This window comes from Mastigoproctus giganteus, chromosome 3 (assembly GCF_048544385.1).
Source record: "Mastigoproctus giganteus isolate SK-2022 chromosome 3, ASM4854438v1, whole genome shotgun sequence".
NCBI classification, from domain to species: Eukaryota; Metazoa; Arthropoda; class Arachnida; order Uropygi; family Thelyphonidae; genus Mastigoproctus; species Mastigoproctus giganteus.
In genome coordinates this window covers 170,989,772-171,006,636 of record NC_143577.1, presented here as the reverse complement: position 1 = coordinate 171,006,636, position 16,865 = coordinate 170,989,772, and the positions used below count along the sequence as shown (strand labels likewise).

Genomic DNA, 16,865 nt, shown 5'->3' with positions numbered 1-16,865 from the left:
CTTCTGAAACTCCTCTTATGGTACTGCTTTCAGCTACTGAATTTATGGGTTTGGTTCTGAATATTTATTCAGATGCTAAGCAAGAACATAATCATTTGTGGAATGAAATGATAAATCTGTGGCAGACCTGCTGGGATACTCATCTGTCAGATCTGTTACTAGAACTTTCTTCCCTGAAGTGACCTTTTATGTAAAGTACAAACCTGTATGGTTCTCTTTAGACTTATACACATCCTTCCTCTTAACAGGACAAGGATGGCTTACCGAAAAATTATGTCATTTTGGTCTCTCTAGGATGGAATCATGTTGATGCGGAGAAAAGGAAAATTGGAGCCATATTTTATTTAATTTCCCACAATATAATGACTTCAGAGATGTTCTTCATTCGCCAGTTTCTACACTATCTCATGGACATGAAGATATTTTGCTGGTGGGAGACAAGAATTCTTATGTTGCTCTTCAACAGTTTTTTTATGCGTCTGGTGTTTTCACAAGATGTTGTTGTTTAGGATACTTATATGGCACACTATAACTAAAGCCATTTGTTTTTTTGTAGAAAGCCTGGTTTAATGATAAGGTATTATCTACCGTAAAGGATGTTAACTGTTATAGGATCTACGAATATGAAGTATAATGTTTTATTTATAATAATTATTTTTATTTATTTATTTTATTATTTTTATTTATTTATTTATTATCATTATTATTTTTTAAAATGTAATTTATTTATTTGTTTATTTATTGTTTTTTTTTATTATATATATATGCATATGTATATAATTTTTTTTCCTCCTCTGGAATGGGCCCCCAGAGAAATCTCGTCCATCTTTGCAATATCTCGAATTTTTTTTTAGATAGTGCGAGCTCCATTGGGATTGGCCCAGCTTCCCATGGTGTGGACGAGTACCCAGAATCATCGGTCCAAGTGACTGATGCTTCTGGGTAGCCAAGAAGCCAGCACAGAACACACACAAACATACACTACTCATTTCTGGCCTTTCTATAGTGGTACTGTTCTTCACAGAGATATGAGGCGGAGAGGAACTGATGTTCCAGGTGCCGCCCATTACAAAAACACATGCCCACATGTAAGGTGCATTGTCTGATTTTTCATCCTCTTTTTCATTGATCATTCTCTAACGACTCACATCCTTTATGAAAACAAGAAACCATTCAAACATTCTTGGTCAAGAGAAACATTCATCAGCATAAACTTTTTTAAATCATCAAAAGTTTCAGTAGCATTTTTTCCCAATTTACAATAAAACTTGATACCTGCTCTTTGCTCCGTTTTCAATTTTCTGACGACATGCACAAAACTCTATTACCTTTTCCATCATGAATCACAAACTATTGACTAGACAGGTTTCAACTTGCACTCGTTGGAAAGAGCACATGCTAGTGAATCTAATCATGTATATTTTGGCTTCTTATGTTAATACTAAACGCAGAGTGCATGCAGTCTCTTTATTTAATTGGCGCACTATAGATGATTTGACTGTAAATGGTTTGACTGGAAAGGTCTTATATTTGGCACATTTGTATGTGCCAAATATAAGACCAGTACATACAGTGCTCAACTGTATGTACTGTACTACCAGACCATCACCCAATAAAAAAACTTAACTATAGGTAATTTTTGGATAATTCTGGTTTTTGAGTAGTCATACATTGCTGCTTTAATTGCAGCATCCAAATGCTGTAACTTGCAGAAATCAAGCCTTACTTGGTAAGAGCACACTTTGTTCCTCTCACCAATCTTGTTGCCCTTCTTTGTACTTGTTCCAGCAACTCTAAATCCTTCCTAAAATGAGGCCTCCATACCTGTACATAGTACTGAAGGTGTGGCCTGAGCATTGCCATATACAAAGGGATAATCACCTCCTTGTTTCTGCTAGCAAAATTCCTATATATCATTGACTAGACTCCATGACTTGCTCTAGCAGCCCATCTGCACTGCTCAGTTACCCCCAAGTCTTTTTCATCCTCCACTTCCCTGAGTGTTGTTGTTGTTTGGTTTTTAGGAGCATTTGCAACTAAGGCCATATTGCTCCAGGAATATGCGGTGGTCATTCCCTTGACCTTTCCGCATCCTCCATATTTGGGTGACGGACTTCCCTGAGTGTAGTACCACACAGTTAGTATGGTTCTCTTGGGTTACTTCTACAAATATCCAGTACTTTGCATTAAACTTCAGTTGCCACTTCTCAACCCATCTGCCTAACTTATCTAAATCCTGTTGCAGTAGCATACTGTCTTCACTGTTATTAACAACCCTGCCAAACTTTGTATCATGTGCTAATAACATTAGTCCACATAGAGCAGTATCCATTGATTACCACTCTCTGTCTTCTCCCACTCAACCATCCTTTTATCCATTGTAGCAACTTGCCCTTAATGCCATACTGCTCCAATTTGTACAGTAGTCTTCCATGTGCAACATTATCAAAAGCTTTCCTGAAATCCAAGTATATGATATCAAAATTATTTTTGACATTCAGTTCCTTTGTGACCACATCATAGTATCCAATAAAATTGGTCAGACAAGACTTCCCCGTGACAAACCCATGCTGTGTCTGAATTATTACTGCTGTCTTGTCTAGATGATCCTGCAGTGTTCTTTTGACCAGTGACTCTATTATTTTCCCTGGAACTGAAGTCAATCTAATAGGTCCGTAATTACTGGTGTTACCCTTTGATCCCCCCTTTGTGAATTGGAGATACATTTGCACATCTCCAATCCATGTGAGGACTTCCCCTGAGTCCAAGGATGCTCTCATAATGATAGCTAAGGGTTTACTTACTTCCTTTGCCACTTCCTTTAATATAACTGGATAGATCCCATCTACCCGAAGTGCCTTTCTTATGTTTAACTTCAACAGTTTCTCCTCCATTTTGCTCTCAGTTATTACAAAATCATTTAACTGCCTGTTAGAATTTGATAAACATCTGACCCTCTCCTCCTTGAATAACTCCTCATGTGTGAAGTAGATGCAAAATACTCATTTAGTTTGGCAGCTATCTGAGAATGATCATCTACAGTCAAACCATTGATATCAAGTGGACCAATCTGATTCATCCCCTTCCTTTTAGAGTTTATATAAGTAAAGAAGTCTTTGCTGTTTTTATTTGTATCCTTTGCCAAATAATCTGCTTAATAACCTTTGCTTGCCTAATCTCCTTTGTGACTTGATTACAGACTAGCTTTTATCTGCCATAGGCTTCTGTGTCGCTTGACAATTTATGTGCATCCCGTGCATTTTTCTTCTCTGTCACAAGTCTCATTAATTCATCTGCCATCCATTTGGGCCTGAACCTAGAGCAGTATTTTTTAGTTGGACAAAAAGCCTAGTAGCTTCCAAAATCATTTCCTTGAATGCTTCCCATTTAGAATTTGCTGTTGGTAACATCATGAGTTGGTCCCACTGTATAGAACCTAAAATATCTCTGAGACCACTGTAGTCATCTTTACAAATGCAAAAAACCCTTCCCTTTACCCCTGATGGTAGTTACATCTTTAAGTAAATCCCACATCAGTACACTGTGATCACTGCCACCTAGTAGTTCATTTATCTGTAAATTCTTAATGCATGAATAATCACTGTTGATAATCAGATTAAGGGTGTTACTCCTTCTTGTTGCCTCTCTAACATGGTGCTGTTGAAAACAATCATCCTATAAATCCACAAAAGCCTTGCTAGTGTGTGAGTGACCAATCCACAAGTTCCAATTAACTATTCCATGTATATAAGTTGTTTTGGAGTTACTGTTCCCCAGGTGTAAGACCTTTTCTGGATTAAAGCTTAGCTGCCACTTTTCTGACCATGCCTGAAGTCTATATAGGTTACTCTGAAGAAGCTCTGCTTGGTGGTGATCATTAAATACTCTACCAATATTTACATCATCTGCAAATTTAGACGTTATGCCCTCTATCACTTCATCGATGTCATTTAAGAAAATCAAAAACAACAGTGGTCTCAATACTGATCCTTGGGGAATCCCACTTCTTACATTAATCCAATCTGAGGAATAACCATTTATCATAACCCTCTGCCTCCTGCCCTGAAGCCATCCTGCTATCCATCTAAGGATTTTCCCTGTGATTCCAACCTGTTCCAGTTTATAAAGTAACTGCTGATATGGGACTGAGTCAAATGCCTCGCTGACATCTAAATAATCAATGTTGAAATTATTCGCTAAATCCAGCTCATTATTGACTCTGTCAAAATAGCTAACCAGATTGTTAAACATGATTTTCCCTTTACAAAACCATGCTGTGTATCCTTCAGAATTCCATTTCTATCTAAATGATCCTGAATTCCACCCTTGATCATTGCATCCACGATTTTCTCTACTACTGAAGTTAGACTGTGGTCATAATTTCCCACTATACTCTGAGAACCGCCTTTATGTATTGGAAATATATTGGCACTTTTTTAATCCAACGGAATCTCTCCTGTGTCCAGTGATGCTCTCATAATTAGCCTTAATGGTTCAATGCACTCACTTTCCGTCTCCCTTAAAATTATTGGGTATATGCCAATAACCCCAGGAGCCTTACTCACCTATAGGCTCAAAAGTTTTTTCATTAAATAATCACATGAAATTTCAATATCATTAATTATATATTTTTCAACTTCACTGCCATAATTTCTCATTGACATAAAGGGTTTTTTTTCTTCTGTAAATATTGATGTAAAGTAACTGCTGGGATATCTAATACTATCCCCGCCCATTACATAAGGATCTGATCTGATTTTTCCTTCTCTTTGCATTTATATATGTGAAGAATTCCCTATTCCCACTCTTTGCCAGTGATTTCTCATAATCTGCCTTTTAGCCTAACCTTTTCTGTGGCACTATTACAGATCAATTTATAGCTATTATAGGCTTCAGTACTTTTTATTGCTCTGTAACTTTTCCATGCCATCTTTTTCTTCTCAACTATTCTGGCAACTTCATTATTCATCCAACTTGGAATCCTCCTCATGTATATACCATTAAAAATGGTATATACACATTCAAGGCTTATGTAATTAATGTTTTAAAGATATACCATATTTCAATTGTATTTGCTTTCTGTGAGATATCTGTCCAGTTAATAGAGGTCATGTAGCACCTTAAGCTGTTGTAATTTCCTTTCCTGAAATTATAACCATAATTATAATGGTAGATATGAACTAGTCTGTAATTAAGTCACAAAGGAGGTTAGGCAAGCAATGCAAACAACAAGAAATCTTTGGAAAAGGATGCAAAGAAAAACAGCAAAGGCTTCTTTAAATATGTAAGGCGCCTCCATAGCCAGGTGGGCAGTAGCAGCACTGCATAGCACATGCTTCTTGATTAGACCGGGGTTCGAGCCTGTGACCACAAAATACGGAGGATGCGGAAAGGTCAGGAAATGACCACTGCATATCCCAGGAGCAATATGGCCTTAGTTGCTAATGCTGCTAAAAAAAAAAAAAAAAAAACCCAAACCAAATATGTAAACACCAAAAGGAAAGGGATGAATCAAAGCTCGATGATATTGATTTTTGATTCCTTTTTGATTCTGACAAACTGAATGAGTATTTTGCATCTATATAGTCACACATGAGGAATTTTAGAGAAGTGGATGCCAAAAGTTTATCAAACTCTGAGAGAGCTAAATGATTTTGTAATAACTGAGAGGAAAGTATAAGAAAAGTTGTTGAAGTTATATATAAGAAAGGAACCTGAGGTAGGGTGGAATCTGTCCAGTGGTGGGATTCAAATAAAATAACAACTGGTTTGCTGTCCTGATGACTGTTCTGTTTGTTTGTTTTGTTGTTTGGTTTTTAGGAGCATTAGCAACTAAGGCCATATTGCTCCGGGATATGCGGTGGTCATTCCCTGACCTTTCCGCATCCTCCATATTTGGTGGTGACGGGCTCGAACCCCGGTCTAATCAAGAAGCGTGTGCTATGCACTGCTGCTCCTTCCCACCTGGCTACGGAGGCGCCCCTAATGACTGTTCTAAGTATAAAAAAACTATATACCGAAAGATAGTTTATTATTTCATGCAGTTAATACTTAAATAAGAACTATAAAAGAAGTCCACAAAACTAGATTATATTATAAGAAAGAGTTTTAAAATATTAATGAAAAAATATTAAATAATACCTGACAAAAAGCAATAAAACTGTTATTTAAGATATTTCCATATTACTTCTTGATTGGCATCCTCACTTGCAATTTTCTTCACTTTTATCCGAGCATCATCGGCTGAGTGATTTATCCTTAACCATCTTTTCACTGTAGGAGTAGGATCCCATTCCTTTAGAGGTAGGCGGATTAGACTAATAGTCATTGTGTTTGATATATTAGAAACAGTTAAGCAACTTCTCTTCTCTGAACATATTATGTTCATCTTTGAAAAACCCCTTTCCGCTTCTGCTGAACTTACAGCAATTGTTCTGACAATATTTTTAGCTCTTTAAACACTTTCAGGAATTGCATAATTTTGGGAATTTTTTAAAACGTTTTCCATGAAATCTCGATAATCATTAATATCAATTTGGTAATTAAAAATGTCATTAAATATGAGCAATTGTTCTTCAGCTGCTTTCCATGGAACTAATACTTCTTCAATATTCCAGTAATCTGGCTCCAAAAAAATTGAGAAATTGTAATTTATTCCTATCTTGAAATTGGCTACAACTTTCTTTTAAATGTTCACAATCCATTAGTCTTTTTTCAAATTCGTTATGATGTTTTCTAAAAGTCTTTCCCGAGGAAGCCCGACAAATCGATGATTTTCTAGAAATTTTATATTTTTGAAGGTTTCTGAAGTAATTAATTCATCAACTTTTTTTTCGTATGGACCCTTTTCCTTTCCAAGCATTTGAAAATTTGAAATGCTTTAATAGATCTTATCACGAGTTTTTCAGCTTTTATTATGTCTATATTTCTTGCTTGCAGTGCATTTGAAAGAAGAGAAATTTCGTTTAAAATATCAATCATCAATGCCAAATCAGTTATAAAATATATATTTTCAAGATGGGCAGCCATACCTAAGTACTTTTTATTTGAATAAAAATAGTTATGTAGCGCTGGATAAGCACGCCACACAGCTAGGGTTGACCTTAAACTACAGGCAGCCCATCTTGGTCCCAAAACTCTACCAATCTTTATAATTTAAATTCCAAGTTGTTTGGATATTTTGTAAAGTTCAATTTGGTTCTTATTGGATTGATGAAAAATAGTATATATCTTATCAATAAATATTTTAAAATGATTTACTTGCTTTATTTCCTTTATCGAATCATCTAAAACAAGATGTAGGCAATGATTTAAACAGTGCCATATTATTATGTTCGGAAACTCTTTTGCAATCCTAGTGCTCACTCCAGATTTTCTCCCAAGCATAACGCTGAACCATCAGAGCAAAATTCTATTAAATTTTTATCTAGGTAGTTCTTAGTAAGCCCAACATTATTTAAACTTTCCATAACTGAAGAACATATTGTCTCTGCATCTTGTTTTTCCAATTCAACTAGTTCAACGAAAATTGTTGGTGATGTAACTGAATCCTCAACTTTTAAGAAAAGTATAATAACCGGTTTTCAGGATATTGTTGAAGCTTCATCAATAATCAAACATATTTTCAGTAATTTTATTAAATATTTCTTTTTTAATTTTCTTTGCAATGAAATCAACTACTTTGTCACAGCAGTTTTACGAGAATGTAATCCTATTCCCATATCTAATCCATTTTTAATTTGCACTTCTATCTCATCTTCTATGTCTGAAAACGGTTTGCATCTTTTTGCCAGGCTGTAAACTGTATTAAATACTCTACAAGTAGCACTTAAATAGTTTTCATTCATCATATCTATTACTTTTGTTATTGAATCCTGCTTACATTGTTTTAAGTTCTCTTTACAAATGTTATGAGCTTTTGATGAAAAATGTTCTTTCATTTTTTTCCTGAGAAGCTTGTTATACCTCTTTATTTTTCCCTGATGCCTCAATCTGAAAACATTTCCATTCTTTTGACACATGAACACTTTTCTCTTTTATAAAGTCATATTTTGCACAATACTTGCAAACTAACTTTTTGTTAAAAATTACCAGTCTGTCATATTTTTCTTTAAAATTGTTATATTGTTGCACTGTCCAGCATTCAGGAAGATTATTTTCAATTTTGGAGTTGTTATCATTTTTTATTTCAATAATTGATGTGCTGCTTTCTTCAAGTTGGAGTGGTTGTGCTTGTGACTGTTTTGTACAATCCAAGGCCAATTCTGATACAACAAATTCTGATTTTGGTTTTATTGAAAAAATCTGTCAAACTCTGTTGCCTTTTCATCCTTTTAAGGGCTACTGCAAAAAATTTTAAAAATGTTTCATTTTAATATATTATAGAGCAGGAGCAGATATGTGCCTATATATTTGAATATTTTTACTGGTTCTGTCCATGTGTAGTCATATCATAAACTTTTATAAACAAAGCACTGTGCTTATACCATTGATAAACATTGGTCAGAATATACATTTTCTTCATTTTATTGATACTAAACCAAAATTTCTTGTTGAATTAATAAATGGCATAGGCTATGCAGATTAAATATGATAGGCACCTCCTTAGCCAGGTGGGAAGGAGCAGCAGTACATAGCACATGCTTCTTGATTAGAGCGGGGTTCGAGCCCATCACCACCAAATACAGAGGATGCGGAAAGGTCAGGAAATGACCATCGCATATTCTTGGAGCAATATGGCCTTAGTTGCTAATGCTCCTAAAAACCAAATAACAAACAAACATTAAATATGATAGAATAATGTGTACGACAAACCTGTTTGTCACGGGAAAGTTGTAATAAAAACGTCTTAATTACCATGTGCACACTGGCATAAGGATTCCAACGTGGAAGAACATTCTTCTGTGGCTTCCGAAATGGGCGATAAGATAACCCTTGAAATCTATATTTCTATCTAGGTAGTTCTAGTTGGTTCATTGTGTCCTAGCTTCCTATTGTTTTTATTGATCGGGGAACACCAACGCACTCATAATATCTCATGTGAATTTAGGGCGTAAAACAAAGCTGAAACAAATGACAGTGTGTCACCCCCCTGGTTGTTTGGAACTTTTTCTCTTTACGTTATATGTTTGTTTACTTAAGTAACAAATGCAAGGGAATAAAAATGTAGTATTTCATCAAAGGTATAATGAGTTTTATGAAATGAATAAATAAATATTGCAAGCATAGTTCCGTCTAATTTTTTTCACCTATGAACGGAATGAACATTACTACGAGCACTTGGAATACTATGATGTGGTCACAAGAGAACGGAACTGGATGCAAAAAATTATTTTGATATCATATACGTGGATTTTAGGAAAGCTTTTGATACTTTTTCACATGAAAGACTGCTTTACAAGTTGGAGCAGTGTGGCATTAAGGGCAACTCGCTGCTATGAATAAAGGGATGGTTGAGTGGGAGAAGACACAGAGTGTTAATCAATGGATATTGCTGTTGATGGACTAACGTTATTTATGGAGTCTCCCAGGGTTTGGTGTTGGTGCCATTCTTGTTTTCTGTGTTTATCAATGACATTGATAAAGGCATATCAGACTTAATGTCCAACTTTGCAGATAATACAAAGGCTTGCAGGGTAGTTATTGACAGGAATGATGGTACGCTACCGCATCAGGAACTCGAAAAGTTAGGCAGATGGCCATATTGCTGAGGAATGGCAATTGAAGTTTAATATTGACAAATGCAAAGGACTTCATATATGAAGTACTTTGCATTTGTCAATATTAACTCCAGAGTAATGTACCAACTGTGTCGTACTATGCTCAGGGTAGTGGAATATCAAAAACACCTGGGGTAAATGTGTAGTTTGATATGAATTTCTCTGAACAGTGCAGACAGGCTGTTAGGGCAGCTCATTGGGCAATGAGATTGGTGAGTGGAACAAAAGGGTGCTCTTACCAAGAAAGGCTTCTGTTCTGAAAATTGCAGCATCTGGGGACAAAGACAAGGCAAGGTGATCTGATTGAGCTGTTTAAGGCTTTGAATGGATTGAGCAAGCTTAATGCTGATAGGATTCTTCCTCTTGCTCAAACAACATACAGGAGGGCATAAATTCAAATTGAGTAAGGATGATTGCAGAAAAGATCTGTGGAAGTTTGTCTTTAACCAGCAGGTGGTTGATTAATGGAATAAACTTCCATCTGTTGGTACGGAAATTGATAACTTAAATAAATTCCAGGAAAAACTAGACAAACTATTGTCAGAAATGGTTAGGTGAAATGCAAAGTATGGTGGGGTTGTTTTTTTTTTTTTTTTGTTCACTACTAATGCTGAAATTTAAACTACTTTTTTTCCTGTATAATCAATCATTATTGCTATTGTATTTTAAATTCTAATAGTGTATCAGAACTATCTACACCACAGTCAACCACCTACTGGCACACTATGGCCATAGATGCTGATGCACCAAATAAAAATCCCCAATCAAACCAACCTACAGCACTACTGCCAAATGTGACACACAAAATTATTTTATGTTGCACCATGATAATGATCATATTTGATTATTTTAATAGTTATTGATGCAAAAGTTATAACAGGGATAAGCAGATGTGTGTATGTTTTAATTTAATGCCATAATGATTCCTCCCCCCCCCTCTTGAATGTATTCCAGAATACCATTACTCATTCTTGGGAAACAACAGTAAGTAATATAGACTCTCCAATCTCAAAAATTTATTATAGCACACAGGACCCTGTATCAGAGTGAGTCTGGTCTCATTTTGAATGCTGCCAAACCCTGATATATTACAGCATAAAGAAAATTTTGTTAAAATAATATACCAGCACCTCAAAACCTGACTCTTCGAGGAATTTTGAAATTTTATATAAATGAAACTTTGTACGTAAATGCTTTAAAATATTACTATGTTGTTATTTTGACTTGAATTGCCAAATGCTAAAGTAAAATTATTGTTGAAATAACAAAAAAATTTTAAAGCAATTAAAATTCATAGTTTTTTTTTTAAATTTCATAAATTTTTTTTCTAAAAAAATTGTAAATGAAACCCATTATTACTTTTATTTTTGTAACAATATTCTCTACACCTATTCCTGTATTACTTCATTTGGTTTCATCAAAATTTGGAGCAGAATTCCATATAAATTCTTCAATTTTGGCTTTTATAAGCACAAATTGGACAACTGAGGTTAACAGATCAAAGCTGTTTTTGTGCTGCCATCTATTATAAAATGGCTACAATTTTTTGTAAACCAAGATAAGAACTGGTAGCACATGTTAGATAAATTTAAAGACAATTTGTTCATTAGAGGAACATATTTGTCATTAAAGGAATGTACTCTCCAAAGTCCACACATTAAAAATATAATTTACATAGTACTCTTTTAAAAGGTCAATATTCATATATTAAGATAGATATTTTTCATGAATTATTAAATTATATTATTATCTGTAAAAATTTACAGAGTAAAAGTTTACTCTGAAAGATGTCCTTTTATGCAGATCTCATGGATGCTCTATCTGATCCAAGAGCATTTCTGTCTGCTCAAGAGAAACGTTTGGTTCAAATGAGAGCAATGGGTATAGAAGAAGCTGATATTCAGACAAAAGATCTTCATTTAGGGGGGTGCAACTCTATCACAAAGAAAGATGATGATAAAAGAGGTAATATCTTTTAAAAATTACTAAATATTTGTATCTAAAATTAATTTGCATGGGTATTTAATAATCATAAGTACTATGGTAATTTGGAGAATTACCAACATTTTTCATTGTACACTGTACAGTTTTATCATGTTGAATTTTTTTTCAAGTACTAACCTTTTCTTTTCAAATGTATACATGTTCTTATGTGATAGTGGTGTGGGCTGTCAAACTCACATCAGTTTGTGAACAGTGTTTCTTCTCTAGCATCTGAGATATGTGTGTAATTTTTCACTAGAATTTCTCATGCATTTAGATTTTATTGCTACAAATTTTTGCCACACAAATAATTTTGTTTTGCCTATTAATTTTAGTGATATGCAACTAATGCCCCTGAAGGACTCTTGGAAGATAATTTTTTTTAATGTCATTCATGCCAATATTCTGATTTTGCTCTCATGAAAAAGCTAACAGACTTTCACAGGGAATGGTAATTTGGTTAGATGTCATATGGTGAAATTCATAATAATACTTAACATATTTAAATACACTAAAAATGTATAAATTAAAAAAAAATAAATGAACCCCAAAGAATGCTATGTGAATCACACCAGAGAGCTACACAACTGGCTAGCTGAACTATAGATAAATAAATTACTCATTACAATAGAAAATACTTAAATACACATATAGTTATAGTTATTACCCAGTTTATTAACAAAACAAATTATAATAAAATATAATAAGATAAAACCAGTAGCTTTCGGGACGCATGTCCCTTTGTCAACTGACAAGTTAATACAAATTTTGAATACAATACAACGAGCAAAGTGGCACGTTAATCATGCGTCATTGTTGTTGCACAGACGTGTGCTGCTTCTACGCCACTGATCATCCAGCAATAAAACGGTAGTTTCCACGATGGGATGTAGACGCATGCCTTTCTGGCGATTTAATGCCTTAGAATTGTTTATTATGTTGAGTGACTCTAGCCATAGGCGGTGGCGAAAGTTTCATGAGTGGTCCACTATCTCAAAGTCGCGTTTGGGGTCAAGATTGTGGTTCAAAAATGTTCTGCGACCGCGGACTGGTCAGTTTCGGCAATCCGGATTGCTCTGTCGTGTTCTGTGAGGCGATCTTGGAGACGTCTTGATGTCTCCCCTATGTAGCAACTGTTACAGTCTGTGCAGGTGATACGATACACCACATTGCTGCGTAAGACAGGTGTGACAGCGGTCTTCACGTTGGAGACAAGTGACCGTAGGTTCCTGCAGGGTAATTGCACACATTTGATGTTGTAGCTTCTAAGGACCTTCGAGATGTGTCCTGACACTCCTGGATAATACGGAATGTAGGCGGACGATATACCGACCTGCTTCGGAGGTCTTGGGTTGGATGTGAGTTCTTCTGCCTGTAACAGGCATCTGCTTAGTACATGGGGTGGATAACCGCATCTGGTTAAGTCCGTCTTCACGCAGGAGATCTCGTTACACCTAATTGTGTCGGTGCTGGAATGGCTCCAAGCCCTGGAGAATAGGGTGCTGGCAGTGCTATTGAGATGGCTTGGTGCGTGGCCGGACCCGTAGTTGGTGAATTGACCGCACCACATGGGTTTGCGGTATACTGAGGTCTCTAGACGTGGGCCTACGCGATGTACCAGGACGTCTAGAAACGGGAGCGAACCGTTCACCTCTGATTCTATGGTAAACTTGATGAAATTAGATAGGGAGTTGAGATATTCCAGCAGTGTAGTTTCAGAACCCCGTAGTATTACGGTAAAGATATCGTCAACGTATCTACACCATGTTGTAATAGGTGTAGGTGGGTTCTGGTGTATCTGCTCCTCCAGGTCTTCCATGGCAATGTTAGCTACTACGGAACTGACAGGGGCACCCATAGCAGTGCTATGGGTGCCCACGATCTTGACCCCAAATGTGACTTTGAGATAGTGGACCACTCACGAAACTTTCGCCACCGCCTATGGCTAGAGTCACTCAACATAATAAACAATTCTAAGGCATTAAATCGCCAGAAAGGCATGCGTCTACATCCCATCCTGGAAACTACCATTTTATTGCTGGATGATCAGTGGCGTAGAAGCAGCACACGTCCGTGCAACAACAATGACGCATGATTAACATGCCACTTTGCTCGTTGTATTGTATTCAAAATTTGTATTAACTTGTCAGTTGACAAAGGGACACACGTCCCGAAAGCTACAGGTTTTATCTTATTATATTTTATTATAATTTGTTTTGTTAATAAACTGGGTAATAACTATAACTATATGTGTATTTGAACTATGGACACCAGTACTCCAGGCCCATTCGTTACCAGAAAATACTTACTATATGAGAAACATATGGTTACTGTTTTCTGTTGTAAGTAATAATGTTAAACAATAACATTGCCAAAGGTTAATGATATGAACTTTAGTACAAAGTTCCAAATTCAAATTAATTCTACTTTTTTGTCTTCATAATAGGTTAAGTTGTTGAATGTGGTGACAATAAAATTTAAAAAGTGTGAGTTTTGTGAATGGTAATGGGCAGTGTGAACAGATAGTCACTTTATGTATAATACAAAATGAGTAGAGTATTACTGAGAGTTTCATGAGAATTTTCATGTAATGTAGGCTGGGCTAAATTTTATTTTTGCATCCAGGCACTTAAAACTCTTGAAACAGTCCCAGTCCCAAAAATTGTATTTGACACACACACACATACAGTTTGGAAGTTGGAATGAGCCTCACGAACCACTTTAGGTCATTCAAAATATTAATAACATTTGACAAGTATATCAAATAATTATATTTTTAAAACTACAATAGCACCCGGATAAGAAGTTTTCCAAGAGACTGGAGGTTTAGAACTTCTTAGCAGGGAAAATGACCTATGGGTATGAAATATTAACTACACAAATGAAATGAAAAGATACACATAAATAAGTTAAAGATCATTTTTAAGTACTGTTTCAGAATTTATAAATATTTTACTCTATCTATGGGAAACATTTTTAAACTGGGGATTTCTATTTGCTTAACATTCTGTTCATTAAACTCATTACCAAGTTGGGAGGATGAGCTCCTTTGGAGTTTCAGCATACTTTAAAAAAAAAAAAAGGTAAACTGCAGCTATTATCAACCCACTGCAGGATGGAAGCCTCCTCAGCAATTCATGTTGAGGGAAATGCGGGTTGGCAGATCAACTGTATTTAGCAGTCAGGGGCTTGAACCCCGGTCTACTCAAGGAGCGTGTGCTACTGCACTCCCACTCCTGACCACTAAAGGTCACAATTACAATAAGACAGAGCAACAATCCACTAAGTAATTCTGAACTGTTCACAACCATCAGAACAATGCTTAACGTGATCTACATATCCAATTATGGATTTCGATGAAAACAATTGCAATATGTCACTTCCATTATATCAAAATGTTTATACTAAAAAGGTTTTAGTGCTGAAAGCCTTAAACTTCACTAATTGAACAAGTTAGTGCATAGCATCATTTTGGTTCATAGTAAATCACCAAAGTAGATGAAATGGCATTGTTTTTGTTAAATCTCATGTTGTGAATGTCCTTCACAATGAGTTGCCCTGACATTGAACTACCTCGAATAAGCAATGCTTCGACAATGGATTCTTGAATAGGCAACACTTCGCCAGTGGATTCTCAGCAGATACCACTACCCCATCACCTCTGGGTGGTATCTACTGAGAATAAGTAACATTAGTCTTCTCCATTGGTGAAGAATTGCTTATTGGAGGTAGTGCAATATCAGGACTCGTTGTGAAGGCATTCACAATATGAGATATATCAAAAACAATGCCATTTCACCTATTTCGGCGATTTGCTACAAACTAAAATAATGCTTGGCACTAAATTGTTCGATTACCAAAATGTATATGTTGTTTTATATTTTTTTAATATAAAAATAAAGAATTTATATATTTAAAAAACAAGGTAAGTGGTCAACGTCATTATAATAATACACTGTGTATTCTTTATCACAAACTTTTTATGCAGGAAAACTTTTTCCCCCAGGAAACTTCTTACTCTAGAAAATAATACATTACAACATATAGAGTTGAAATTGGGGCTCAAGAAACCAAACCTAGTACAGGGGAAAACTTCTTATGTAGGAATTTCTTATCCGGGTTCTACTGTATTTGTTTAATAAAATTACCAAGTTCTTACTTCTGATAAAGAAACTGATAATTTGACACAAAACTAAAACTCTGTCACACTTTGATTATTTAGATAATTTGAATATTTTTACTTTGAATGTTGAAAAACACTACTGCAAAATACGTGTACTTGCAAGTAGCTGATAGTCAAAGTGTCCAAGTCAACACTGATGATTAAGAGAAGTCGATCTTGTTCAAATAATATTTCATAGGCAATACATTAAAGATTGTTAAGGATGAGGGGTAAATTCTGAACCTTCATTTGTAATAATGATGTGAGACTTTCTTTTGCAAATTTTTATATGGAGAGTAAGAGGGTGGTTATTATAAGTGTCAGATAGGCCACCAAGAACATGTGCCAGTTATTTTGGAGTGCTGCACGTTATCACCACTGGCCAGCACTATGATAAAAGTGAATTAATAGTGATAAAAAGATATGATATAGGTTGCCACAAAATGGACCTGTCACATCTTATCCAGAGATTATTTCTTTCATAAAAGTTATACTGTAAAATGATATTACTGTTTTGTTTCATTCATACATTTGTTTTTGTGAAGTACAAGGTTTTATTTTCTTGATTGATTTTCTTGAGTACAAGAATTATTGCAATTTATTACAAGAATTATAATGAAAATTGTTATATTATAACATGATTTTATACTGCCTCATTTTGGTAGGGTTGCAAGAATATTTGCTATTGATATCAAGGCAGTGGTAAGTGGGTCAGTAGGTTGGTTGGTTGGTTGGTTGTGGGGGGGGGATACTCAGATTGATAGTGTAATGACAGCTTCAAGCAGGGTAAAATTAATTGTTGAAGTTCTTCTATTGAGAGAAGCAGCAGACCAGAAAGTAAGCTGTGTAAGATTACATGGCCTGCTCTGGGCCCTCATGGGACAAGCAGATACAGTATTAATACTAATAAAATACTAATACTACAATAAAGTAGTATTAGTAGTGGCAAATTATGCAAGAAAATAAGCTTATATAGCATCAGAAATAGTTAACAAAATGCT

General features: G+C 35.3%; 1 protein-coding gene across 1 annotated transcript in view; it reads left to right on the top strand.

Moving 5' to 3' along the window:
- Positions 1-16,865, top strand: part of LOC150088409 (1-phosphatidylinositol 4,5-bisphosphate phosphodiesterase-like) — a 754,578-nt gene that overhangs the window by 574,411 nt on the left and 163,302 nt on the right. The window contains exon 26 of the mRNA XM_090370149.1: positions 11,523-11,684. Coding sequence (XP_090226275.1) covers positions 11,523-11,684 — 162 coding nt within the window. The remainder of the gene's footprint in view (positions 1-11,522; positions 11,685-16,865) is intronic.